Consider the following 27,957-nt stretch of genomic DNA (forward strand, 5'->3'; position numbering starts at 1 on the left):
CCCTAGGAGCCCAGATCTATGAATGGAATGCACTGGATTCGAGCAGAATCGACTGTTTGGTAATGACATGCTTGGGACTCGGCGAGTCGTTCTTCAGACTCGACGAGTCGGGTCGCGAGTCCCCGATTTTCTCCATTTGAGAGTTTAAGGTGGAATCAGTGAGTAGGACATAGACTCAGTGAGTTAAGGCTCATATTTTAGTAATGGAGGAACTCGACGAGTTGTTCATATAACTCGGCGAGTCGAGGATTGATCATATTCATAGGATAAAGGAGGAGTCGACGAGTTGTTCATACAACTCGGCGAGTCAGATGAAGATGAACTAGAGGATAGTATCAAAGAAGAACTCGTCGAGCCTTTGCCAAACTCGACGAGTAGAAGCGGGTAGAAGATTAGAAAGGATGATAGGGACTCGGCAAGTTGGCGGCCCAACTCGGCGAGTCCGGTCAACTGGAAAGTTGACTTTGACCAGGAAGTTGACTTTGACCAGGAAGTTGACTTGGACCAGGTGTAAAATAGTCATTTTACCCTGAGATTAGTTATCAGTATCTGATTTAGTGTTTATGGGATTTGTAGCCGGGGAGTTCCGGAGCAGCAGTCAGACAGTTCCAGATTTAGCACCTCAGCAGCCAGCGTTACGAGGTGAGTTTCCTTCCAGTAGGAACGGGTCTACGGCCACAATGTCGGCCCGTTTAGTTAGCAGTAGTTCCGGACTTCGGTCCGATGCAGTAGTTCAGTGTGCTTGATGTCTTTTTGATTCAAGCATGTCTTTGTGTTATGTGTTCCGGACTTCGATCCGATGCAGTATGCAGTATATGTGTTTATGCTAGTAGTTATGATTATGCTATACTATGTTCAGTCAGTTCCCGGACTTCGGTCCGATGCAGAGGGCAAGGCCCTGGTTAGTTCTGGACTTCGGTCCGATGCAGTTTCCGGACTTCGGTCCGATGCAGAGGGCAAGGCCCTAGTTAGTTCCGGACTTCGGTCCGATGCAGTTTCCGGACTTCGGTCCGATGCAGAGGGCAAGGCCCTGGTTAGTTCCGGACTTCGGTCCGATGCAGTGGGGAAGGCCCAGTAGTTGCTTTATATGTTATAGTATAGTATGTGGTAGTTTGGGGGAGCTCACTAAGCTTTGTGCTTACAGTTTCAGTTTTTGATTTCAGGTACTTCCGCTAGTAAGGGGAAGAGCTCGGGATGATGGCATGGCACGCACCACAGCTTCAGTTATCCTGGGAGTTTTATTTAGACATTTTGATATGTTTTGACATCAGTTGATTTGATTAACTCATTATGACATTTTGAGACGTATGATCCATGAATTTATCTTTTAATATTTAATATTATGGTTTAGTTAAGTTTTCAAACGAAAAATTTTTGGGTTGTATTTTTGGGATGTTTCAGGAGGAGTTCGAGCCTGACATCTGAAAAAGAAAAGAGACAAAGTTTAGATTAGATAAGAATCCTTAATATAACACCCAAATGAAATATTAAGGCTAGGACCCAACACAATATTCTATAATTCGGAAGAGGGATGCCGTAATCCAATTGCAAAATATTTGAAGGTAGGTAAATGACGATTTACCAATTTCCACCATGAAAAACGAAAATAGACACTTAGGTTTTAAATGAATTGAAATTCCTAGATTCTTTTGAGATTCATTGAAACTTTTCAATGGCATGTTTAAATCTCGATTATGCCCTTCAAGTTTGTGGCTGGGATACCGAGGATCATAAACAATGTGTGAATAACCATGCAAATGTGCTCGGTACTCTCGATGTCATTTATCACCTAATCAATGTGTCGGTTAACCACACACGCTCCATTGATCTATGATAAACATCGAGCTACCCTTTACCACCCTTGCTAGTCCAAGTTAGTGTTCCGGTTAACCACACACGCTCCACTAACGACTTGGCAAGGTGCAAAGTGCAATTTCATGGAATAGCATCTATTTCACATTTTTCCTAAAGTAACTATGACCGAGAATTTTATAAAAACATTTAGTTACTTTATTATATTCATTATACTTATTAATGAGGAATTAGTTGTCATATCCTACCCGTTCGGCTAACGACCCTCCACTAATCAAGGAAGCAGTGGGTGAGAGTGGATACCTATTCAACCGCCATTTTATAGGCAGTTTCCTTATACCCCCCTTATAGATCGACTTCGTGAATGAGGCCTACTAACGGCAAGACTGCCTTATCTTATGTGTGTATATATATATATATATATATATATATATATATATATATATATATATATTAAGCTTTTAATATTATAATAGTATAAGGGTTGTATTTTAAACTTTTAAAACACTAGGGTTTATAATTTAATATTTCAAAATTAAAACTTTTTAATCAAATTTTAAATTCCAAAACTTGAGGGCAAATTTTGAAAATTTTCAAAACTTTCTAGATCAAATTTAAAATAATTAAAATAATCATATAATTTTACCATTATCTAAATTTGACCTAATCCAATTTTATATGGCAAGATAATTACAATTCAAATTTTACAAATAATTAGTTTATCATATAATCCAGTAATTATCTTAAATTTTGACCATTATCTTCCAATTAGATTAGGATATCCATTACAATAATAGAAAATTCGGATTTTTGACAGAAAAACAGTTTATGGTAATTATCCAAATCTAATTTATGCTTAAATTCCGAAAATCCTGCAATCTGACGAGTCAACTCGTCGAGTCAGGTTATGCACTCGTCGAGTTGCCTCAACTCGTCGAGTCCCAATATGGACTCGTCGAGTTCATCTGTCAGATGGCAGAATTCGATATTTTTCAGCTTTGAACAATTGAACATGGCATCAAATATAACAGAAAAACAGTCTAAGCTCTGATACCACTGTTGAGTATTGAGCACTACATCATTCCTATGGTGTACATGCAACCCTAATGCTTCAGATCTATGTTATTCTCAAATTATACATGCAAATCAAGTTATCCAAAGCATGAACCCTAACTAGCATACAATTTTCAGAATTTGTAACATAAAACAAGTTTAGAAGAATACCTTTTGATTGTAGCTTGTAGATCTTGACCTTCAAGAGCCTAGTGCCCCAAATGTTGCACCTCTAGTGACTCACAAACACCAAAAGCAAGTTGGAAGAATATGAGAGAGGTTAAGAGCTCTAAAAATCGGCTGGTATTCCTTCTAGGGTTCAAGTGTCCGATTTCAGGGATCCAAGGGGTTCCTTATATAGCTGAGCTATTAGGGTTTTATGTAAAACCCTAATATGGTTACTTAATCCTCAAGCAGCCCACAAGATCCTTCCAGAAGACCCTATGGACGAATTCTGTGTGGGCTACACAAGGGATTTCGTCCATCCCTTCTTTAGGGATCCTTAAGCCCAACTTTCAATTATTAGATAATTGTAATACCAGTCCCCTTAATTTAATTAGTCTCTTTTGATCACCAAATATGGTTTCACAATTAATATATTATTCTTATAATATATTAATAAATCACAATTAACCTCTTTCTCCATTATTGATCCAGTCAAGTTGCTATGGTGAATGCAACCCAAAAGGACCATGCTACTATCGGGTCAAGTACATACCAATTATAGTTATGGGCTTAGACACCTAATCCAACACGTACACACACACACATGGCCCCTCCTCTACAAATGACAATGTCTAGGGTTAGGGTTACGGAGGGTTGACGTTATATACCCGATCCTTTCAAACTTTGGTCCATAATGACACTCTTAGTCCCTCATTCTCCCTTTTCTTTCAAATTAAATCCAAAAGTTACCAAATGGCCCCTCCTCTACAAAACCTTCTCAACTTAGGTCCAGAATTTACTTTTTAACCCCTGCTTCCATAAATCCTTTCACATTAAGTCCAAATGATACCAAATACCTCCTGACTTTTGAAAATCTTTACAAAATAAGTCCCGAAATTACACTTTAAACCCCCCCCCCCCCGAAGATTCGAATCTTATCATTTGGCTCCCCGAAACCAACACCCCGTTAATTATTATTTGATTTTGACTATAATAATATAAAATAATAATTAAAAATTACATCTCGGGGTTCCGGATTTATTATTTAATTATTCTATTTTAAACGAAATGTTACAATACATAATAAAATAACACATAAAAATATAGAAAATACTTAAAAATATATATAAATACGTAACAAATATGTTTATACATTTAAAATATATAAATACACAAAATAGTTATATATACATAAAAAAAATACGTTTATACATTATATATAAGTTTTGATGAGATCTACAGAAAAATCTCATTATTTTGGAAAAATTAACGATTTGGTCTCATTACCTACTGAATAGGTCAAAAAGTGATAAAGTGAATAAATTACTCGGTTTCTTGGGCTTTTCTATTCAACAAGTTAAATAATCGAGATTTTTCTGTTAAAAAAATAAATTTAGGTCTTTATTAAAAAAGTTTCTAAAATATTAAGATTTTTCATAAGATTTCCCAAAAAGTAACTAAATGCTCTTTGAATTCTAAGAGGTAAAGTTATAAACAATTTAAATAAAATTATGACCATATTAAATCAATATTATATTTGATTTTTATTAGTGATTGAAAAATATTATGAGGTACATTAACTTAGAAAGAAGTTGAATAATTGTGGTGGTTTATTAAGTTTTGATTTTAATCCAGAAGCCTTGTTTTTCCTTTCGGTTGTTCAAGTTTATTTGAGACATAAATAATAATTAGAAATATATTAATTTGGTATTTAAAAAGGAGAAATTGAGTAATCTAACCCAAACAAATGGGGTTTTCAAAGATAATAACCATTTTTTTTAAGTTTTTGAAAAATAACTATTTTCTCCGGAATGCCTAATTTCTGAGTACTGTTCATATTCCATATTTTTTTTTTAAAAAGTTTCTTCTTATATACAAAATGTTTATTTCGAAGTATTTAATATCACATATTTTCAATAAAATGTCTGATTTTAAGTACCAATATTTACATCTACTATGTTTATTTAACTTTTTGTTAGATTTAAGTAAAAACGGTTTTTTTTCTTGAAATTTCGGAATTGTTCTTCGGATTTTGACATATTCTTGAAATTCCGGAGATTTTTTTTTCCGAAATCCGAAATTTTAGTTCGGTATTCAGACTATTTGTCCGAAATATTAGTCCGAAATATACTTTTTGTTAGAAAAATTGTTTTTTCTCGGTCCGAAATATCCCATTCCGGACCAAATGGTTATTTTGCAAAAAATATATATATTTTTTATTTTTTTCAAATACAGTTTTAGTGGTTAGATTTCTTTGTTTCCCTTTAAAAAAAAGTAGTACTATTATTTTTTTCATTTTTTTTATAAGTTTGGTCCTCTTGTAATTTCCCAAAAACTAGATACTATACAACATTTATGAAAGTAACTTTATCAGCATCCTATAAAACTCACTTCCATCTCCGACGTCCAACACAGATCACCTCTGCACCTGCCGGACGGCTGCTGATACTATCTCAGGCGACATCTTCTTCACACGGAGACGACGCTCCTACCGCTATTCGTTCTCTGAACTCCGTTCTCTTAAAACCAGGTAACGCTCTAACCCTAAATCCCCAATCCGGCAATCCCTCACCTGAACCTTTTTTTTTTCCTTTGTTGATCCGTTAACCGTCAAACTATGACTTAGTGTATGAATTGGTGATTTAAAACTTTAGTTGGTGTTATTCGAACAGCTAAATGTCTCGAATCCTAAAGAGTAATCGTGTATCTGTTCTGATTTAGGGTTTGTGATTTTTTTTTTAGCTTTTCATTTGTTTTTTGCGGTTAGTCTGTATATGATTCAGATAGTGGTATTCAACTATTTCTTCTTAGAACGTATTGAATCCGCATGATTTGGTTATACAATCCATGTGATTTTATCCTTGGACTTCTCTTGTGTATGCAATTTCTGTTTTCTAAAGTTATCATATGATTCATCCCTTTGTTCATGTGTAAAAATCCGCTCTCTTTTCATCGATGAGATTTGCAGCAATTGATTCTAAATGCAAAGTTACAATTTGCTACAAACCATGCAGGAAATTTAAAAACAATCAGTGTTTGTAACTGATCAACAATCATGGCGGATTTGGATGAGATGCTTCTTGAAGCAGCAGGAAGAACAGGAAGAAACCAGCATTCAACAACACCATCAAGAAGACAACGAAAGGGTTCATATTCCGATGATGGAAGTGATTCAAGAGATGATGATTCAGACAATGATCGTGGGTATAATAGCAGAAAGCCTTCTGTCTCTCAAGTTCCTTTAAAGAAACGAATAGATCCTTCAGAACATGATGATGAACACAGCAGCAGCCGTGAAGACGATGAAGATGATGATGATGATAGATATGATCGTGAAAGAGACAGTGATGATGACTCAGTTGGAAGCGATCTTTACAAAGGCGAAGAAGACAGACAAAAACTCGCAAAAATGTCAGAACTCGAACGAGAACAAATACTCGCTGAACGTGCCAATAAAAAAAACGATAAAGACTTGAAGAACAGAATCAAGAAACAAACAGAAAAATCGAATCAGAGAAAAGACAGCCCCCCAACTCACACGGTCAACCGGGCAGTCCGGTCATCTGCCCGGTCAGCCGACCGGGCAGCTGCAAAAGACGGCGCATTGAACGAACTCCGTGCCCGGAAACGACTCCGCCAGCAGGATCCAGAATCTAACTGGAAACGAAGAGACACAGAGTCTACAGTCAAACGAAAGACCTTCACTCCAGCTCCTTTAAGCAACTCGAGCCGTAGTGACAGCGGGTCCCACAGTGAAGATGAAGACTCAACGGGCGAAATGGGCGATAGTGATGACGAGAAAATGTCCAAAGAGTCCTCGGTTCTTAAATATGAAGACGTGAAGGGAATCACAATCCGAAGGTCAAAACTGGCAAAATGGTTCATGGAGCCGTTCTTTGAGGAGTTAATCGTCGGTTGTTTCGTGAGGGTCGGAATCGGAAAGTCCAAATCCGGTCCGATTTACCGCCTTTGCATCGTTAGAAACGTGGATGCCGCCGATCCCGATAAACAATACAAATTAGAAAATAAAATGACTCATAAATACTTAAATGTCGTTTGGGGAAATGAAAACTCAGCCGCCAGGTGGCAGATGGCGATGATTTCAGATTCCCCGCCTTTGAAAGAAGAGTTTGACCAGTTGATCCGGGAGGTTGACCGCCACGGTGGACGGATGCCTAGCAAACAGGAGGTGTTGGAAAAGCGGGAAGCCATTGAAAAAACCAATACTTTTGTATACTCTGCTGAAACAGTCAAACAAATGTTACAGGAGAAAAAGTCAACGATAAGAAGACCATTGAATGTTGCAGCTGAAAAAGATCGATTAAGGAGAGACATAGAAGTGGCTAGAGCGAAGCAGGATTATGTGGAAGTTGAAAAGATTGAAGCAAAGCTTCTAGAACTAGAAGCTTCCAGACAAACACAACAAAAGGATAAAAAAGCGATAAGACTCGCGGAAATGAATAGAAAAAATCGAGTTGAGAATTTTAAAAATGCGTCCGAAGTGAAGCCAGTGGCTACGGGTTTAAAAGCGGGTGAAGCGGGATATGATCCGTTTTCGAGGCGGTGGACCCGGTCGAGGAATTACTATGTTCCGAAGCCTGGTGAGGCGGTGGGTGAAGGGAATGGTGGGCAGGCGGCGGAGGCGGTGGTGGGTGGTGGTGTGGTGGCTACGGTGGCGGCACTGGAGGCAGCGGCGGATGCTGGGAAGTTGGTGGATACGAGTGCTCCGGTGGATCAGGGGACGGAGTCGAATATGTTGCATGATTTTGAGCTTCCGATTTCATTGGCTATGCTTCAGAAGTTTGGTGGGCCCCATGGGGTACAGGCGGGGTTTATGGCACGGAAACAGAGGATAGAGGCGACGGTTGGGTGCCAGGTGCCGGAGAATGATGGGAGGAGGCATGCGTTGACACTGTCTGTTAGTGATTACAAGAGACGGATGGGTCTCCTTTGATATGGTAGTAAAATGGTTTATGCTTTCTTATGTTGGTGGATATGAACTTGAATTATGTTATGTTATTGCTATGGTTGTGTTGTTTTTCTTTGGGCTAACCACAAAAAATAGCAACGTACTTTCATTTATTTGTAATCTGAAAAATCTACTAAATTATAGCATTGTTTTTCCCAATGTTTTTTAGGACATTGTACTTTGAAATTATAGTTCATGATATTTGTACTTTGACACATCATTTTGTTTCTGATGTACCTCTTTTTGTTAGTTTGGGTGGTATTTGGTACATAATTGCCATTTGCATCAGCCATCATGCTTTGGCAACTGATGGTTGATATGAACTTGAATTATATACTCTGGTTGTGTTAATATTTCTTTGGGCTTAATGCAAAATGTAGCAACGGACTTTCATTTCTATGTTTATTATCATATCCACCATTAATTTATTTCTATTACAGCATTGAACTTTGAAAAACCTACCATATAATAGCATTGTACTTCAGAACTTTTTGTTATTTAGATCATTTGACTTAGAAAAACATGCCAAACTATAACAGTTAAAAAATTGCTTTCTTTTTGGATGACATTCTTAGGTAGAATGTTCAAAGTATAATGTTGTAAGGATTAAAATAGGCCAAACCGAAAATAGAATTGGAACCTCTTTGTTTCTAAAACAGAAAGAATTTATAAATTAAAAATAAGTCCTAGTCGTATGACCAAAATTCATCATCGAAATTATCCGGTTCAATAAAATCAAGTCTTGGGTATCAAAAAAAAAAATAACAAAACTGGAATACACTGAAAAGCTAGCAACCACTTTAACTTCCAAAAGTCACTCCATAAATACCAATAATTGCCCTGTCATCTCTTTTGTACACTCTTCTTCATGGTAGATCCATTACAACCACTATTAATCCACCTTCCACTTCCACCTCCACCTGCATACGCCCTAAGCTTCTCCAAAATCCTCCTCTCACTAACCCGCAACACCAACGAATGATACAACTTTTTCTCCAAAACATTATTACAACACTCCCTCAATGCTTCAACATCATCTTCCATTGATCTCAACCCATAACACCTTTCCCTAATATCCACCACTGACAACAACCCACCTCGCACATTCTCAGTCAACAAAACTTTCTTATTCGTTTCACTCACCTCACCCAATACAATCCTTGACTTACCAAATTTCTGACCATTTGAATCCCCGAGATATAAGTCGTTGTACTCTTTTTCAGGTAGTAAGATTATGAATATCAATTTAAGCAACTCGAGCTCTGGTTCACCATCATAAGATATTTCAAAATATTCGATTTGCTGGTTTTGGGATTCAGGATGATGTAAATGTAATAATGATTTCCAAAATGAAAGACGAGTTCTTGTGTGACGAGATGAAAATAGAGATGAACTCCATTGGAGGACCATGTCTAGATCTATGTTTATGATGTCGTATGGGTTATCTGGTTCGGTGAATCCGTATCTGTGGAGCAATGCAGCATTACCCATTGATCCGTATGTGTTGAACACCTGAAAATGAATTCGGTTTGTTTGGTTAGATGGAATGTAATGGAGGGGGTAATGGAATAAGGAAAACAAGGGAATGAATTATTACATAATGTTCTATGTCACAAGTATGAGAAAGATGCTAACCTCGGCTCCAGCTTTAACATCCCTCACCATAATCATTTCCAAAATTTCAGTGGTTGGGAAAACACCATCATCATCACCATTAAAATCACTTTTTGGTGAGGCGACATTTGATTGATTTTGAGGATCTCCATCCCTATCATCATCATCAACCTGTTCCTCCATGTTTTCGGAAGTATCATCATCAGATACAGAGGTGAAGTGTACATCCTCAGCATTCGTCTTGTGATTGAATCTGAAGCATCATGAAGAAAATAAGAACAGAGAACTATCAAACTAAAAGCCACACAAACAGATTCAATAACTTACAGGTCTGCCAGAGGAACCATCCCAAATCCGTAATGATCATCTATCTGAAATGAACGTGAAGAGATCAAACTTTTTGCAGCAAAGTACTGTTCAACACCAAAATCTTCTGGATTTAGTTCTATTGGAGCCGATTCCACAAAAGGCACAATACATGCTTTCCAATCATCGTATACAAGAGCTTTATCTTCTTTAACTGTCTGTCTACACATATCCCACAGTGATCAACGGTTAGTCTAATCATCTAAACTCGATCAAAATTTGATGCATCAATCATCTAGATTGGTGAGTAAAACCTAAAACCTAACCTTATGAAGCTCTGTGCCCATTAGGAGCTGATCAATTTCATCAAGAGACCAGAGCAAGGGTACGTCGGGGTTGCAGTCTGGCATGAGGTGGAGATAATCATACCAAGAGGAGTTTTGTCCCAAGCTTTTCTCGAACATTAGAGCGACGGAGAGTGCCATATAACCTTCGAGACAGAAATCTTCAATGAGGCGGCAGGCGGCGGACGATTTGACAGTGAGGCAACTGCGCTTGGGGATGGTGGCGATGAGGTCGCCTTCGTGTATATCACACAATGCCTTCACCCAAACTTGGTGGTCTTCTTGTTGAACTATGAGGTCCAGTGCGTCGCTGTATTCTATTGATTGATATTTCATCCACCGCTTGAATGCTCTCATTCGCCGGCTGCTGGCCATCGCCGGAGGCGTGGTGGCGGTCGTTTAGGACGTTTTATTTTATCCCCACATCAACATGATGTTATAATGTCATATTGTCATGTAGTTATGTAGGTTTAGAAACCAAGTGGGCTCTTAGCATGCAATTTCCTTTGAGCCCATTTCTAATTCATCAGGTTTGGAATTAAACCTGTTTGGGCCCAATAACTTTCTCTCTTCCAAAATGTGTCAATAACTCAATATCACTTTTTGTATACCGGCTTAGGTTTAATATTTACATAAGTATAATACAAAAGAGTAAACAAATAGTTTTTGTTAACAAAGGTTCGATATCCTATTGGTTGTCAATATTCATGTATACATCAATATCTAAATCTATAAATGGAACAGTCTGTCTTATATGTTTGTCCTAACAGTAAGGATATAAGAATCCATAAATGATGTATGAGGTTCAAACATAGATATTTTTTTTGTTTTTTGTTCTGAGCACATTGGTTGTGAGACCGATTACACAAGACGAACTTAGTTGTAGGAAGATTAGATGTTATGTCAGTTGATGAAACCTTGATGACTACAAGAGAGTATGAATAGCGATACCATGCAAAAAATATGATGGATGAATGATTATGTGTTCTAAATTTATCTCCAAATAGTTTGTATGATACTATGAGGTGGGAAATTAAAATGGCATTAAAAGATATATTAATCAGGGTTTGTTTGATAGCCTTTTAATTTTTTAAATCAAGAGTCATTAATGTTTGATATTCTCTTAATTTTAAGTAGCTTATTAACTTTTAAGAGAATGAGTTGTATCTGGATTAAAAAAAAAAAAAAAGCGTGTTCTGAAAATATCATAATTTTTCAGCAAACCTTTTTCATATCTTCTCTTTTTTTTTCACACGACCACCTCCCTTTTCCTCTTATGGTTCTCTCCGACCTCTTAAAAATTAAGATTTAAAAGTTTAGAGCCTCTTAAAAATTAAAACCTCTCAAAATTCAAAGTCTAGCAAATAACCTCTTAACACGTAAAAGTTTGACATAACTTTTATGCAAAAGCATATTATAACACCAAATTTAAAGACGAGTTTACACCATTCAATGTTAAAAAATAGAATTTAGAGTGAGATTTAAAGATGAGTTTACACCATATAGGATTTAGAGTGGGTTAGAGATGCCCTCCTTGAGGGCACGCTTTTTTTATTCCATTAAAATAAAATATTTATGTATGAAAAAAAAAATGTTGCTGCGATCAAATACTTTTTAGACCAAATAAACCTATGTTGGTATTCTGAGTTTTTTTAAACCTAAAGTAGATGACCATTTTACCCATTTGAACACATAAACCCTCCATTCTTTCACTTTATACGTCAAAGCCTTTTTTGTATTAAGTCAAATAGCATCACACAAAATTTAAGTTCATTAAGTAAAAAAAAAAAAAAACTATTAATACATCACGTCACCACATTTTATTTAACAAGTCATGGATGCATTTTCAAAACCATAAAACAATGTCAATACATAATCTAAAATCCGCATGGTGTATTATACTATTATCCTTGCAATGTTTTATTTATAAAACAATGTCAATACATAATCAATATCCTACACAATAGAACCGATTTTAAATCTCCAATCTCAAGCCTATTAATTCCCAGAAAAATAAATTATACAAATGAATTACCACACTTCTAACACCAATTGTTCTATGTTTTTTAATGTTATCATATAACTTGAGAAAAACAAACTTTTTAAATGAATCTAAAAGTTAAAAAAAAGTAGTCCATTTAATTCCCAAAAGTCAACCAGAAAACTTCTAGTAGTACAAAACCACTATGTACTTGATAGAATAGTTGACAGTTGACGAAATTTAGGTTGCACTGTTATAACCCCAATCCTTGCCTCAGAGTAATAATACCTGTTGTCAATAAAAAGGGTATTATGGTTCTTCTTTTTTTTTTTACTTATTTTTATAAACTCCAAAAGTATATAAAAAAGATGAAGAAAACACACCCTTTTTCAGTGAGAAAGCTTTTTATTGCTATTGGAAGTGCTGCTTGTCCTCTGCTATGACTACCTTTCCCTTCACAATCACAAGTAAATTACACCAATCATTGCTTTTTAACTTCCTAAACAAGTAATATAATCAAAGAAATTTAATGATGGTTACTTACCTGTAATGACTTCTAACAATCTTGGCTTAGATAATTGTTGTTTATTAGGGTTTGTAGAACGAGTCACTGACACATGAGATTCTATCTTGAGTAAGTGTTGTTGTAAAACTTGCACTGCTTCTGATGCATGAAGACCATGTAAATCCAATTTCCAATCATCATTTTCAGAGTTTCTGATTGCTAAAATTTCATTTGCTGCTTTTGCATTAAGCTTTTCAGAAGCACTCCATTCTTCTCTAGCCTTTAAGGAAAACTCATGTGCAGTTGCATGATCTCTTCTTAGATACGCCTCTTTAGCTGCTTTTGAGTATCGAGAGGCTGACCTGGCCATATAATTATTTTATTATTTGTTTTAATAAATAGATCATCTCTCTTCCTTTCTTTTGAATTATTTTGTGTGTATGTATCTCAAATATATAAATTATGACATACCAAAATGAGAAAAAAAGACCAAAAATGTAATTTCCTAAATTAAAAACTACAGGGACCAAACCTGTAATTAATCCATTTCCTAATTTTAGAATTGAAAACTACACGGACCAAATGCGTAATTTCCTAAATTTAAAAATACAGGGACAAAAACTGTAATTAATCCATTTCCTTTTAGAACTAAAAACTATAGGGACCAAAAGTGTAGTTTCCTAAATTAAAAACTACAGGGACCAAACCTGTAATTAATCCATTTCCTAAATTAAATATTACAGGGACCAAAACTGTAACTAATCCATTTCCTTTTTAAAATAAAAACTATAGGGACCAAAAGTGTAGTTTCCTAAACTAAAAACTACAGGGGCCAAACCTGTAATTATGGAATTTCCTGACAATTAAAATGAAATTAAAAACTATAGGAAACAATAGTGTAATTTTCTAAATTAAAAACTACAGTGACCAAACCTGTAATTAATCTATTTCCTAAATTGAATACTACAGGGACCAAAACTGTAACTAATCCATTTCCTTTTAAAACTAAAAACTATAGGGACCAAAAATATAATTTCCTAAATCAAAAAGGGACCAAACCTGTAATTAAGGCATTTCCTGACAATTAAAAGGTATATATAATGTAAAATGAATGACATATTCTGAGTCCTAAATCACAATGATTCTTGGTGCATAATAGATAAATGAGCCATACACAAAAATCATTGATGTTTAAAGAAAAGGGCAATGATATGTCCAGATGAAATGCTTAACCCATTAAGTCAAAAAAAAAAAAAAAAAAAAAAACATAGCCCCTAACTAGATACACAATTGAATAAGAAAGTAGAGCCTAAAAAATATATCATTTGAGTTAAAAAAAAAAAAAAAAAAGGTAAGCATATCTTCAAAAGATCCTAAAGCCCTAAAAAATTGTACAAAACCCTAAAAGCCTAATTATTGTAAGCATACCTCATAGCCTTGATGGCCTCTTTCCGATGCATTATGTACATGTCATCATCATCTTCCCATTCAGGTTCCACTGGAATCATACTCAAGCTATCAATAATAAGCCTTAGGCCTACATTATCATCAACAACCACCTTCCTAGACAAACCATGGTCATCTAACAGTTCCTCAATATTCTCTTCAAACTCTGCTTCCTTCTTTTCCTGCAAACTACCAGGGGAAGTCATCTCTTTAAGTAGAGTCGAGGCTTTGTCAATATCATTATCTACAGCTGCCACTATATCCTCTATCAAGTTCTCATCAGCCCATGGATGAAGCTCCTTGAGCTTCCCATAAACTTGAGAGATATTGATTTCCTTAGACTTGACAATCACCCTTTCATTGTGATTATTTTCCATTAAAGTAGTTGGAACATTTTGAAGATCATTAGATATCATATCTGGAAGACTTGATGAGTGAGTGAGAACAGAGGAGAAAGATCTCCCATTAAGATCAAGATTTCTTGAATGATTTTGACTTTGATAAGATGTATGAATATTGGTTGAGATAGGTGGGTATGGGTCATTGTGTGTTTCATCATTGTTGACTTGTTTTTGTTGTTTATTAGGGTCGAATGCAGCCCATCCAGGAGTTTTGGCCCTCTTCCAAGACATATTCATGTAGCTTTAGCTTTCAAAAACACTCTCATGTATAACAATGCAATTCCTCTCCTGTTTGAGCTTGCAGAACAAAGTGGAAAACCTGGTGAAATAAATACCACAGAAAAGGAGAACATATGAGTGTGATAAAGGATATCCGGAATTCCGGATTTGTGCATCATTACAGGAACACAATTCATAAGTAATCACCAACAATTTTAGCTTTTTGGCACTTAAACAAAAAAAATTACTCGGTTCCTTATCCGTTTCAAACAAGTCAACGCCGCAAAAACAGTAATCATCAACAAATTATATGCGTAATTATCAGCTTTCAATAACAATTTCAATTACAACAGTATACGCTTTAGGAAAACAAGAAAAAAAAATCAAAAAATCAAAAGCTCCCAAACATTTGGAATTGAACAAACTTCTTGTGCAAATAGATAAACAGATTGAAGGAGATTTACCAAATTAGGGCTCGAAAGTAGTTGGAAGTTGATGTTCGTCGTCCGTGGGTTGTGGCCGTGAACCTGTGCCTCCCCACGTTCGGTCGTCGACTGCGTTCGCTTTGTTTCTTCTCAATTTCTTTTGCGCGTTCGTTTGGGCCATTAGGATTTTACCCTTTTCGGTCTGCGGTTATGGTGACGATCACCTTCAATAATTAAGTATCAAACTATCAATATCGTTCGCCCGCTGTCAATCGGAACCAATATAAATGCTAAATAATTGAATATGTTTGTTTACCTAAAACGAGTATATTTCAATTTTTAGTATAAACTTATAGAATATATTTCAATTTGGGAATATGACCAAATGGCTTCTAGCCCAGCGGTATCGGGTGTTGTCCTCCCTCCTCGAGGTTGAGGGTTCAAGTCTCATTGGAGACATAGGTGGTATTAGGAGTAGTTTAAGAGTAGTGTAGATTTGTCGTTCCAAAATAAAAAAAAATTAACTTTTCGGTTTGTTGTAAGTATCTTTTTTTTTACATATCTAGGTAACAAACTTGTTGGAAGTGTTTACATATGACCATTATGACCTGCTGTAGCAGGTTACATCCTAGATGTGAACACTTTTAACAAACTTTTTACCTAAATGTGTACAAAGGAAATAGTTACCCAAATATGAACAAAACGAAAAATAAGAGTAAATTACACGAATGGTCCCTGTGGTTTGGGGGAATTTGTGTTTTTGTCTCTAACTTATTTTTTTAACTCGGATGATCCCTACTGTTTATTTTTGTTGCGCGTTTGGTCACTGTCTTACCTAAAAAGACTATTGTGCCCTTATTAATTTATTTTTTAATTAATTGTCTTATTTAAAATAGACTGTCTCTTCATCTTTAGTGGGTGTGGTGTTGATTCGACGGAGTTGAAGGACCGAAAAAAGAAGAGATGGTGAAGACGTCGATATCACTAAATATGAAAAATAAATAGAAGTTGAGGATGATGAAAGATGGGATGGTGAGGAGATACAGATATGTGATGTCTATTAAATTTTTTTTTAAATATATAAAGATTAAATAAGAAAATTAATTAAAAAAAATAAACTAATAAGGACACAATAGTCTTTTTAGGTAAGACAGGGACCAAACACGCAACAAAAATAAACAACAGGAACCATCCGAGTTAAAAAAATAAGTTTGGGACCAAAAACACAAATTCCCCCAAACCACAGGAACCATTCGTGTAATTTACTCTTACTTTTCGTTTTGTTCATATTTGAGTAACTATTTCCTTTGTACACATTTAGGTAATGAGTTTGTTAAAAGTGTTCACATCTAGGATGTAACCTGCTATAGCAGGTCATAATGGTCATATGTGAACACCTCCAACAAGTTTGTTACCTAGATGTATACAAAAAAAATAGTTACCCAGATGTGAACAAACCGAAAAGTTAACTACCTTAATATGTCATATTCCCTTTCAATTTTTAGTATAAACTTATTTTTATGTGGATGACAATGGACTAGTTCGGTTTGGGATTAGTTTGGTACTTTGATTTTTTAGTTTGAATCAAATTTTAGTCTAACATTTATCAAAAAAATTTAGAATCGACCCAGATTTTTTTTTAATCAGATTAATGGTTTAACTGTTTAATCGGTCCAAAAAACCAATATATATTTGTTTCATATAGCAATTGGTTATCACAATACAATGAGTGAGAAGGCAAACGGGCAACAAGCCGCTCCGTTAAACCTTTTTGTATGATAAAACCAATTCTTTTGAAAACTACATCTATAGATCTATGGGACATAACATCGTTATACATGATCCGTTGTACTCTATTAAGAAGCATCATCGCATCCGGTGTGAAGAAACCGAATGTATCAAACGCAAATGTTATGAACACGTGTTGATTCTTCATGAACAATTTATCATGTTTTGTGACATTGCATGTGACAACTTTTAAAACAGCATGTTCCGCCTTGAAACCCACAACCCTCAATTCCACGAGATATGATACCCCTGTAAGGTCCACAGAAGCGTGTTTCCCTCCAACCCAACCCAACCAAAACGTCAGTCGGTCTAAAGGTTCACCTTCCTTCTACCGGGTTAGTCAAGAAATTCACTTTATCATACTCATGGCATTGGCTGTGATCAAAACCTTTTTTCACAAGTAGCTATGATTAGATCAACAATGATATTGTTTACTATAAATTCATATTCTCAATATGAGATATAGCAAATAGATTTCAAGAAATACCTTTTTTCTTAATAGACATCTACTAGAAGATATATATATATATATATATATATATATATATATATATATATATATATATATATATAGATTAGTCTGGAGGTTTTCTTAATCCATGTTATCCTAATAAAATAAGTAGAGCCTGAGATCCACTTGTGGATATAAAGCAAACATCTCAATGGTGTAATCATCATTTTAATGTAAAACCATAAGGTATGTTTTTATATCAAAATGAATAGAACATGTGTGTTTACTAAGAACTAGTGGGAGCATAGTGACATTCCTAATCTTGTATGAATGAGACATACTGAATCATAAGAAATTACATTCTGACCATGTCAGGCCTTTTCACCTTGACTCAGAATGTGTTTCTAAAATGAAAGACTTAGGAAGGACAATATACATTCTTGGAATGTAAAATCTATAGGGATATATAAAATTAATGTTAAAAGTTTTATATCTTTATTCATATATGGACAATATCTTGAAATGGATCAAGATACAAAATTCCTTTGGAGGAATCTTGGTATTGTCACAAGGCACTAAGTTTTGAGCCAGCCTCAAAACGACCTAGCTTATAGGCTTGAACTAGCTGAAAATGATTTATATTCAATTTAATTGGCAAATGAATCCATCGTTTATGTTATATTATGCATAAGACTTGATATATGATCATGCTATGAGCATATTATAATATACCAACTGAATACATAGTTAAGTCACCAGATGACTATAGAAACATTCTAATAGTACTTTAGAAGAACTAAGAGAATGTATATGAGACATATAGTTTAGAATAAAAATCTTCATGTAAAGAGCTACATAAGATTCTGATTTCTAAACAAATATATATAGTTATGATTTATAATTAGATTATGACTTTATAGTGAGATGAAGAGTAAGTTTTTTTGGAATAAGGTCCAACCAATACAAAATGACACAATATACTACAAAATAAGAGTACAATACTATAGAAGTTTAAATCTAATATGATTGGACGAATGAGTTCATTGAAAAACTATGTTGATATATGTCATTTAAGGATCACATAAAAATCTTTGTGGCTTCGAGAGAGTATACTTAATCCAGCTAAGAGACTCCATGTCATGAAAGAACACCAATCATATACTCCAAGATATTTAAGTAAACCTAGTCAAATATGGAGATGATAGTATTCACAAAATTCACACAAATTAAGTTTAGTTGAACCCATGAATAAAGTCCTTTTTATGAGCTAAGTATGAATGGTCACACTTCAGCTATAAGACTTTATTGTTCTAGAAATGGGATTTTGATTTGGATCTAGTATTTGGATATTGGAACATTGTGACAATAACTATTATATAATGTTTTGATATATTGGGATATGATCATAACATCAATACTTGTTATGTTCTATATTAACACGTTTAATCCATGAATAATCTTATTATTCTAAAAGTCCATAGTCTGTTATCATTGTGGGAGAAATTATGAAGTAAGATTAATATGAATTGGATTGGTTGACTTTCACCAGATGAAGGTAGGCAATGGGTTGTAACCAAGTTTCATAGGTACTTTTCAGAGAACTGGTATTGAACTCACCCGTATCAAGATCATCTCATGGATCGTTATCATGAATGATACTTGATTAAAAGGTACTATATATGTATCTTTAACACCTGAGATACATAGTGGGACTTAAGTATGGAGAATGATGTGCTTTGATATGGTCAAATGTTGGTCCTTAACCGGGCAGTTATAAAAGCCATTTCAAGTATGGTATGAACTATGCAAGAGGCTTATGTAGTCAAGATGGGATTTGTTCCTCTTATGTGTTGAGAGTTAGACATCTAAGGCGCCTTAACAAAAGTTGAACACCATATGAGATTGATTGAAATCTGTATCTCATGTTTAACATGATGTATGTGACAAAGGGATAACTGATAAACATACCTTATATACTAATTGTAGCTTGGAGCTTTTGGGAATAGGGCGTCGATAGAATGGCACAAAGTCGTGTGTTTATGGGGGCAGTGAAATGTTGTTAGACGTTCACCACTGTCTATATCGGTCTAATATGAATCTTGCGCAAGTGGGAGATTGAAAGATCTAGTATGCTCAAGAATCATATTAAAGTGATATTGCTAATTAACATATGATACTAATGGGTCACACTAACAACAACTTGATACAACTGATTATTTATTAGAAATTTATTCTAATAAATATTCAATAAACTCTTATAATTAAATTGGAAATTATTTATTTCTAGGAAATAATAATTTTCATTAGCAAGTAACATTACATAATTCATATGGTATGAATTATTAAGTCATTCACAACTTTTTGGACTGGATAAATTCTTTTGTCTTTTACCAAAAAGTTAAAGTTTATATTTTATAAACTTGCTTTATAAAATATAAAAGGCTTTTGTCTTCTTCTTTGTTCCTACTTTCGAAAATATGGCTAGACAAAAGGAAGACATGTCTTTTGATTATTTAAATAAAAGTATGGCTTTTCTTAAGAAGCATGAGGGACAAATCTAGCTAGTAGAAGCATGGGTGCTTAATGGTTAAAGACCCATGTATTTTGGGCATGTTATATAAATAAAAGAAAGGCTTTCATTTGTTTGGTGCTTAAGATACAAAACCGTAACATGCATCTTATGATGCATGTTCTCTCACTTTTGACTATCTCTTGAAGATATTACTTGCTTTTATACTCTCTTGAAGTTCAAGTTGGCTTCTTGTTGGTGTCTCTAAAGTTCATCATTCTTCATCAACTTTCAAGCCTCCTAAGAGGATCCAAATAACTACAAATATTGTTATTTGTTATTCTTCTTCTTTGGTTGTGTTTGTTTTCTTTCCAAACTTTGCAAGATGATCCTTGGTGGGTTTAACTTGTTTATGTTATTCAAAATATTATAAGTCTTATGTTTCTAAAAATCATGTTTTTGAAACTAGTTTTTGAACAAAACCCAAAAACATAACACATGAATCAAATAACTCGCAATGCCTCCTTTCGTTTAAAAAAATATTTCAAAACTTTAACACATGGAATTGCTAACCTTTCAAACCATTTTAAATACCAGGATTCCCCTTTTATAAACAATATAAAAAAACCTGGGAACACTTTAACCTTTTATTTTGAAACCTTTTCCATAAAACAACATGCTTGCTATCAAATACTTTTATATAATCATTTTTATATAAATAGTTTCATATAAACATTGCTATGTACCTAGAAAATCCTCATGTACTCACCTGGCTAGTTAGTGAACAATATATTTTACTCTAATCTCCAATTATACGCTACCTACATTCTCAATCGCTTGTCCAAACCTGTTTGGACAACATACCAAGTTTCTCAGAACTTGTCCCAAATTACTGAAAACTTAACCATAATACATATCACATTGATCATTTTCCTGATAACTAACCGACTTGGTAAATACTTGTTATCAAACTCATCTAATAGCATCATACAATTAGTAAACGGAATAATCTCGTAACACGTTAGTCAAAATCTCACATTTTAGACAATTTTGTAAACTAGGGTTTATAACCTTCACTAGAAAAATCAAGAATTCCTCCACAGAATTAATATCAAACTTACCATTAAGATCATAATAACACCATATCATGAACCCTAATAATTACTTTGGGTCTTAACAACCTTTCACGATCTATGCTACGTAAACACAATTATGTACTAATAGTCGAGAGAATACATTCGCTCACTCAATAGGCGTACCATTGTAAACAATGTCGTTATGCACTTCCTCTAACTACGAGTCATCACCCGAATGTTTGGAAATCTTGATCGGAAAAAGGTATAACCGAAGAAACTGTTCCAACTACTTATACCCTGCCGGAACACGCACATACACATTGTGTCGGTTATGTGGACGTGTCGCATCCATATGTACAACATAGAATCTGCTTCGTGTCCCAAATCGCACTACATGTCACTTACCTTTCAACACGTGTATGATGACTCACAATTATCTACGTGTCGAGCTTCTAAACCGTACGTGTCATATAAATGTTTTATGTGTCGCGCATAAAAGGCCATTGTAACATCCCAAAATTTACAACAAATTTAAACTTTTCAAAACAACCCATTTACTAAGAGAAGTGTTTACAAAACCATTGTTTCCAAAACATTATTTAAGATCAGAGGTCTCCCAAGATCCAATCAGTCGTAAAACCGAGGATGTGTTCGGTCACGCCTTCTCCTTGCCACAATCATCTGAAGCACCTGAAACAATAAACTGAAACTGTAAGCACGAAGCTTAGTGAGTTCCCACAAAGTACCACCACACAAACAAATCACATACACAAACACTCATGCCTGGCCCAATCAGCCTCGGGCTAGAATACCATGTGTAACGCCCGTGTTTCTAGGCCAGGCATTAATATTGACATAATAGTCTCGGTTAACCTTTGAAACTCATTTTGAAGAAATGAAAAGGAATTATGTGAATATTATGTGTTTTATGCTTAATTACTAGGATTTAATTAATTAAGAATAAAAATGAGCGTCGAAAATAAATATTAGATAAAGCCGATATCTATTAAGAAAGTTGTAGTGGTCGTGACAAGGATTACAGAAATATAAAGAATGCCGAAATCCGAGTTATAACGAAGAAGTTATGACCTGTCGAAGTTTCGCGAAAAAACCGGCACGGTGCCGAATGACGTAAAAAGTGAGTTTTTGATAAACTACTTTTTAGCCTTAGTGATCTAAACGAAAGTCGTAGTGTTCGTTAAACCGACAGTATGTATAAAAAGAACGTCCAAATCTGACTTCGTATGAGGAAGTTATGATTTTTCTAAGTTTCAGCTTAGCAGTAGACAGCTAAAAACTCGAATTTTAGATCGAATGATTTTTAGCCGACACAACCTAAACGAGAATCGATGGTCTCGTCAATAGTAGTACAACGGTAAAAAGACAGACGAAAACGGACGTCGGATGAAGAAGTTATGAATTTTTAACGGATTTCCTGTCCCGGTCTGTTAAAAATAATAATATAAAATTTAAAGTCAAAATTAGCCGACGAAGTCTAAACGAAAGTTGTAGAGCGTAATTTTACCTACGCGTGCATATAAAGAACGTGAAAAACGGAGCCCGTATGCGAAAGTTATGGATTTTAGAAGTTTTGGCACAAAAATCGAGAAAAAAATGCCAAATTCGAGAAATTTCGCATGGTGGGACTTCGGCCACGTCACCCTCGCTCATAACGCGCCAGGTGTCCAAAATTGCTGAGTCACCGAAGCCAGCTGGCGAGGCGTGTCGCATGCCCTCGCATCCGAAGCGCGGTCCAGTAGGAGTCCGACGCGTGCCCTTTCTTGACGTGTCCGAGCTTCGCACGTAGCGCCACGACCCAACCCTCGGACCTAGACCTCGGTCCAATCAGAGGCCAACAGCTGACCCTCGCACGTGCGAGCCACCTGCCTTCTCTTCGGATCTGCTGCCACGTGGAGTCTTCTCAGCCCTTGGATCAGAAGCCTCGCCCCTATAAATAGAAGGGTGCGAGACCTCCCGGGTATATTTTGGAAATTTGTCATTTTACACCCCTAAACCCATATTTCTTTCATTCCAACTTCCCCCAAAGCCCCGTTATTATACCAAACACCCGAAACACGCCCCGAAGTGCCCAAGAAGCCCGAGAAATTTATTTTTTCGGTTATGAAGCCCAACCCTCGCAGAGCCCGGTTTCTCAATAAAACTCCCGGTTTTATTAGAAACGATCGTTTTAGGAAATGAAGTGCTTCCTGATTATCATTAAATCAAGTGAGTGTATAGTTACTTTCATCTTACACATAGATATGAAGTATTTTATATAAAATACGTGTTATGTGAATATATATTGCTTAGTTATTTGAGATGGATGATGAATGAATGATTTATACAGGTTTTTAAACTGTATATGTATTTTTATCTACAAATATGTTGGGTAAAACATGGGTAGATGAATTAGATGATGTGTGATGAAATAAAAATTGATGAGAGGTATCAATGTTTAATATGATCTAGTCATCTAGCAGAGTATAGACAACGGCCACAGACTACTTTAGATAGTCCAGAGGAACGTTAGCAGACTCGTAATCGGTAGGTATGTTTGAACTATATGTTCATAAGGTGTTCTCGAACGTTAGCAGACTCGTAATCGGTAGGTAGTATAAACCTTGGGCAGCGATGGACTTCGTGCCTATTCCTTAGGAAAATTCCTTAGGAATGAGTGATAGATGATTCTTAGGGTAACTTCTTAATAAATAAAGGAGATAATGGGGATTGGGTAATTGGGTTGATTGTTTGATGTTTAAACATAATAAATTTATTTATTGTGGGTTGAAAACCCTATATGCTCACCAGGCTCCCAAGCCTGACCCACTCAGTTTAATTGTATCATAGGTATCGATACGATGTTGCTTTACACTGAGAGATTAAAAAGAGAAGTAGATCACTAGTGTAAATGAATGTAAGTTTTGTTTATGCTTATGTTTTTGTATTGACAATGACATCCCAGTGGTTTAAATGAATAAAATACATTTCTTCATAAATGATTTGATAACATATTTATCATGTTTTTTTTTCTGGGAACAAATTCCGCAACACTTTCAATCAAATGATTACTCTGGTTTTATTTTAAAAAGCATAAACGAAATCGGTCTTTTCTGGCCGTGAAATTGGGGATGTCACAGTTGGTATCAGAGCATTAGTTTAAGTGAACTAGGAATTTGTAGGATTTCTAGACTTAAACTTAGAATGCTAAGCGATGATTGTGAGATGAGTGTCTGCTATATTTTAGACACGAGCACTAGTTTATTTTAGGAAAGATGCCTAAAATGTTTTATGTGTTAAATGTTTTATGTTATAGCTATAAAGATGCCTTATATGCTATTATTTGTTCGGATCTATGGTCTGTTGCCGACCTGATCTGGAAACTTTATGTGTTTAGGATTCTAAGCGTATGACTACGATATTAGAACTAGCATGTAAACGTTTCAGAGTGACAAGGAGATTTATTCGTCTATCGTAAATAAAGCTTTCCTATCTTAAATTCTCGCCCAGTACACCGAACGTCTGCTTGGGTGTACAAAACGTTATGGTGAAGACTCGTAGAGAATTGAGTAGATGGAGGAAATGAAAACCTTATGATAGTGAATGATACCTATCAGAAGATATCGTAAGAGTGGTATCTTGCCTTTAGAATATGTATGATATAATAACAGAACGTTTAGAGGGGTACGGTACGTCTGAAGTACACCTTCGATTGGCAGGATGATGGAATGATTGGTGTAATTCTTGAAGTTGTCCCATCGTCTGGAATTTCCATCACCAACCAAGTTGAAGTATAATTGATGCTTGAAGATACACATGGAAGAATTCCTAGTAGAGTCTAGGAAAATTTTATGATTAATTGGACACATTCGTATGTGTTAAATTGTTTTGTAATTTTAGGACTTGGGGACTGCGAGACAATACTTGGGACGAGTATGAGTAGGTGTGAATAGTAGTAGAGATCTATACTACTGGAAGCACAGGACTCACACTTGGATCAGGGAAAGTCACAAGGTTACCAAGGAACTAGTAATTGATTCCGTCTTATTCTAGTCTGTCATTACCATCGTTTCGGTAATGACTAAGAAGATGATTGCTATTCCGACCCTAGAGGTCACATCGAATCGAGTCCGACTACGATGAGTTTATTACGTGGTTCAGATAACCAAGTTCGGTGTAGCATTTGACTTAAGCCAAATTGAAGTAAAGGATGATCAAAGCGATCAATAGAAGTATCGCGTTCGTTGTTAAATAAGTTGGGTTAGGTTGTGTTCTGACCTAAAGGGATAAAATGATAGCGTATGCATTGAGGCAATTGAAAGAGCATGAAAAGAACTACCCCACTCATGATCTGGAGTTGGCAGCGATAGTATTCGCCTTAAATATATGGAGGCATTATCTTTATGGCACAAAGTGCAAACTTTTCACTGATCATAAGAATCTTCAATATCTCTTTAATCAGAAGGAATTGAACATGAGGCAACGACGTTGGCTAGAATTACTCAAGGACTACGACTGTGAGATACTTTACCACCCTGGTAAAGCAAATGTTGTTGCTAATACTCTCAGTCCCAAGGTAAATCTTGAAAAAGAAAAGGCCAAGAGCGTTGAGAATTGAAGTTGTCTCGACAATTGTGGAAAGTATAAAGAAAACTCAATAGGAAGCTTTAGAGAAAAATGACCGAAAGGAGGAACGTTTGGGTAAAACGTTAGTGTTTGATACAAACAGTCAAGGACTGAAGGTATTCAAAGATAGGATTTGAGTACCTAGGATGGGAGGAATAAGAGATCTTCTGATGGAAGAATCTCACAAGACCATGTATTCGATTCATCCCGGCAGTACAAAAATGTATAGGGATCTAAAACCCTATTACTGGTGGCCAACGATGAAGCTCGATGTTGCTAAGTATGTGGCCGAGTGTGTAACATATGCTAGGGTTAAGGCACAACATCAGAAACCGTATGGGAGTTTAGAACCTTTGCTTGTACCCATGGGTAAATGGGAAGACATCACCATGGATTTTGTGACTAAACTGCCCAGAACAAAGAACGGTAACGACATGATTTGGGTGGTCGTTGATCGCTTCACTAAGAGTGCACATTTCATAGCAGCGAACGAGAAATGGTCTATGGATAAACTTGCGAATTCTTACGTGAAGGAAATTGTGAGGCTTCACGGTGTTCCGTTAACGATTGTATCTGATCGTGACAGCCGTTTTACCTCAAGGTTTTGGAGGAGTCTACAAGAGGAATTGGGTACCAAGTTGTGTTTGAGTACAGCTTACCATCCGCAAACCGATGGTCAAAGCGAACGAACAATTCAAACGTTGGAGGATATACTGAGAGCATGTATCCTGGAATTCCAAGGTAACTAGGATGAACACTTACCTCTAGTAGAATTTTCCTATAATAATAGTTTCCACTCGAGCATTAAGATGGCACCTTATCACGCTTTGTATGGAGAAAAGTGTCGAACGCCGTCATGTTGGCTGGAAGTTGGGGAAAAGCAGTTTATGGGACCTGAAATAGTCCATCAGACTCGTGAAAATTGAAAATGATTAGGGAAAGGATGTTAGCTGCTCAAGATCGTCAAAAGAGCTATGCTGACAAGAAAAGACAACCGATATCATTCGAAGTTGGAGATTCAGTTTTACTTAAAGTCTCGCCGTGGAAGGGACTTATAAGGTTTGGTAAGAGGGGAAAATTGAGTCCAAGGTTTATTAGACCGTTTAAAGTTCTTCAGAGGATTGGGAATCAAGCTTACAAGCTAGAATCACCAGAAGAACTAGAGGGTATTCATAATACCTTTCATGTATGTTATTAGAGAAAATTCACGGGAGATGTGCCCGACATAAATCCCATTTCTGAATTAAGGTTGGATGAAAACAAGAGGTTAATTGAAGAACCTGAGGCAATCGTTGACCGTAAGACTAAGAAGTTGCGACGCAAAATGTTCGATTTAGTGCTTGTGCATTGGAAACATATGAATGGACCCAATCTCACTTGGGAAACGGAGAGTGACATGATGAGTCGCTACCCGCAGTTGTTTGTTGATGTGTGATTCCGGGGACGGAATCATCCTAAGGAGGAGAGAATTGTAACGCCCGTGTTTCTAGGCCAGGCATTAATATTGACATAATAGTCTAGGTTAACCTTTGAAACTCATTTTGAAGAAATGAAAAGGAATTATGTGAATATTATGTGTTTTATGCTTAATTACTAGGATTTAATTAATTAAGAATAAAAATGAGCGTCGAAAATAAATATTAGATAAAGCCGATATCTATTAAGAAAGTTGTAGTGGTCGTGACAAGGATTACGGATATATAAAGAATGCCGAAATCCGAGTTATAACGAAGAAGTTATGACCTGTCGAAGTTTCGCGACAAAACCGGCACGGTGCCGAATGACGTAAAAAGTGAGTTTTTGATAAACTACTTTTTAGCCTTAGTGATCTAAACGAAAGTCGTAGTGTTTGTTAAACCGACAGTATGTATAAAAAGAACGTCCAAATCTGACTTCGTATGAGAAAGTTATGATTTTTCTAAGTTTCAGCTTAGTAGTAGACAGCTAAAAACTCGAATTTTAGATCGAATAATTTTTAGCCGACACAACCTAAACGAGAATCGATGGTCTCGTCAATAGTAGTACAACGGTAAAAAGACAGACGAAAACGGACGTCGGATGAAGAAGTTATGAATTTTTAACGGATTTCCTGTCCCGGTCTGTTAAAAATAATAATATAAAATTTAAAGTCAAAATTAGCCGACGAAGTCTAAACGAAAGTTGTAGAGCGTAATTTTACCTACGCGTGCATATAAAGAACGTGAAAAACGGAGCCCGTATGCGAAAGTTATGGATTTTAGAAGTTTTGGCACAAAAATCGAGAAAAAAAT

The 27,957-nt window shown here is 35.7% G+C and overlaps 3 protein-coding genes across 3 annotated transcripts; 1 reads left to right on the forward strand and 2 right to left on the reverse strand.

Annotated features, from left to right (window-relative positions):
• The first annotated feature begins 5,403 nt into the window (after positions 1-5,403).
• VIP5 (plus-3 domain-containing protein) lies at positions 5,404-8,145 on the forward strand. The gene is made up of 2 exons (XM_079078441.1): positions 5,404-5,560; positions 6,045-8,145. The coding sequence occupies exon 2, from the start codon at positions 6,086-6,088 to the stop codon at positions 7,982-7,984; it is 1,899 nt and encodes a 632-aa protein (XP_078934567.1). The 5' UTR covers positions 5,404-5,560; positions 6,045-6,085; the 3' UTR covers positions 7,985-8,145.
• A 562-nt stretch (positions 8,146-8,707) lies between these two features.
• LOC145159454 (SET domain-containing protein) lies at positions 8,708-10,692 on the reverse strand. Its single transcript, XM_079078442.1, has 4 exons — positions 10,246-10,692; positions 9,941-10,137; positions 9,635-9,866; positions 8,708-9,511 (listed from the first exon to the last, which is right to left on the reverse strand). The coding sequence occupies exons 1-4, from the start codon at positions 10,636-10,638 to the stop codon at positions 8,843-8,845; spliced, it is 1,491 nt and encodes a 496-aa protein (XP_078934568.1). The 5' UTR covers positions 10,639-10,692; the 3' UTR covers positions 8,708-8,842.
• Positions 10,693-12,159: 1,467 nt separating this feature from the next.
• LOC145159455 (smr (Small MutS Related) domain-containing protein) lies at positions 12,160-15,496 on the reverse strand. The gene is made up of 5 exons (XM_079078444.1): positions 15,280-15,496; positions 14,178-14,915; positions 12,789-13,111; positions 12,628-12,697; positions 12,160-12,532 (listed from the first exon to the last, which is right to left on the reverse strand). Exons 2-5 carry the CDS (start codon positions 14,831-14,833, stop codon positions 12,448-12,450), a joined length of 1,134 nt encoding a protein of 377 aa, XP_078934570.1. The 5' UTR covers positions 14,834-14,915; positions 15,280-15,496; the 3' UTR covers positions 12,160-12,447.
• Positions 15,497-27,957: the final 12,461 nt, after the last annotated feature.

The sequence above is a fragment of the Lactuca virosa genome, chromosome 2, assembly GCF_052849685.1.
Source record: "Lactuca virosa cultivar CGN04683 chromosome 2, Lactuca_virosa_CGN04683_v6, whole genome shotgun sequence".
In the NCBI taxonomy this organism is placed as follows: Eukaryota; Viridiplantae; Streptophyta; class Magnoliopsida; order Asterales; family Asteraceae; genus Lactuca; species Lactuca virosa.

What these genes read in the sequence shown, in the direction of transcription:
- LOC145159454 (XM_079078442.1), bottom strand. Translation starts at nt 10,638, where the DNA reads ATGGCCAGCAGCCGGCGAATGAGAGCATTCAAGCGGTGGATGAAATAT. An exon ending in TGGGCACAGAGCTTCATAAG is followed by an intron (nt 10,138 to 10,245) that starts GTTAGGTTTTAG and finishes ATGTGTAGACAG; the next exon opens with ACAGTTAAAGAAGATAAAGC. An exon ending in ATGGTTCCTCTGGCAGACCT is followed by an intron (nt 9,867 to 9,940) that starts GTAAGTTATTGA and finishes ATGATGCTTCAG; the next exon opens with ATTCAATCACAAGACGAATG.
- LOC145159455 (XM_079078444.1), bottom strand. Translation starts at nt 14,833, where the DNA reads ATGAATATGTCTTGGAAGAGGGCCAAAACTCCTGGATGGGCTGCATTC. An exon ending in GAGGCCATCAAGGCTATGAG is followed by an intron (nt 13,112 to 14,177) that starts GTATGCTTACAA and finishes TTATATGGCCAG; the next exon opens with GTCAGCCTCTCGATACTCAA. An exon ending in AGCTTTCTCACTGAAAAAGG is followed by an intron (nt 12,533 to 12,627) that starts GTGTGTTTTCTT and finishes TATTGACAACAG; the next exon opens with GTATTATTACTCTGAGGCAA.
- VIP5 (XM_079078441.1), top strand. Translation starts at nt 6,086, where the DNA reads ATGGCGGATTTGGATGAGATGCTTCTTGAAGCAGCAGGAAGAACAGGA.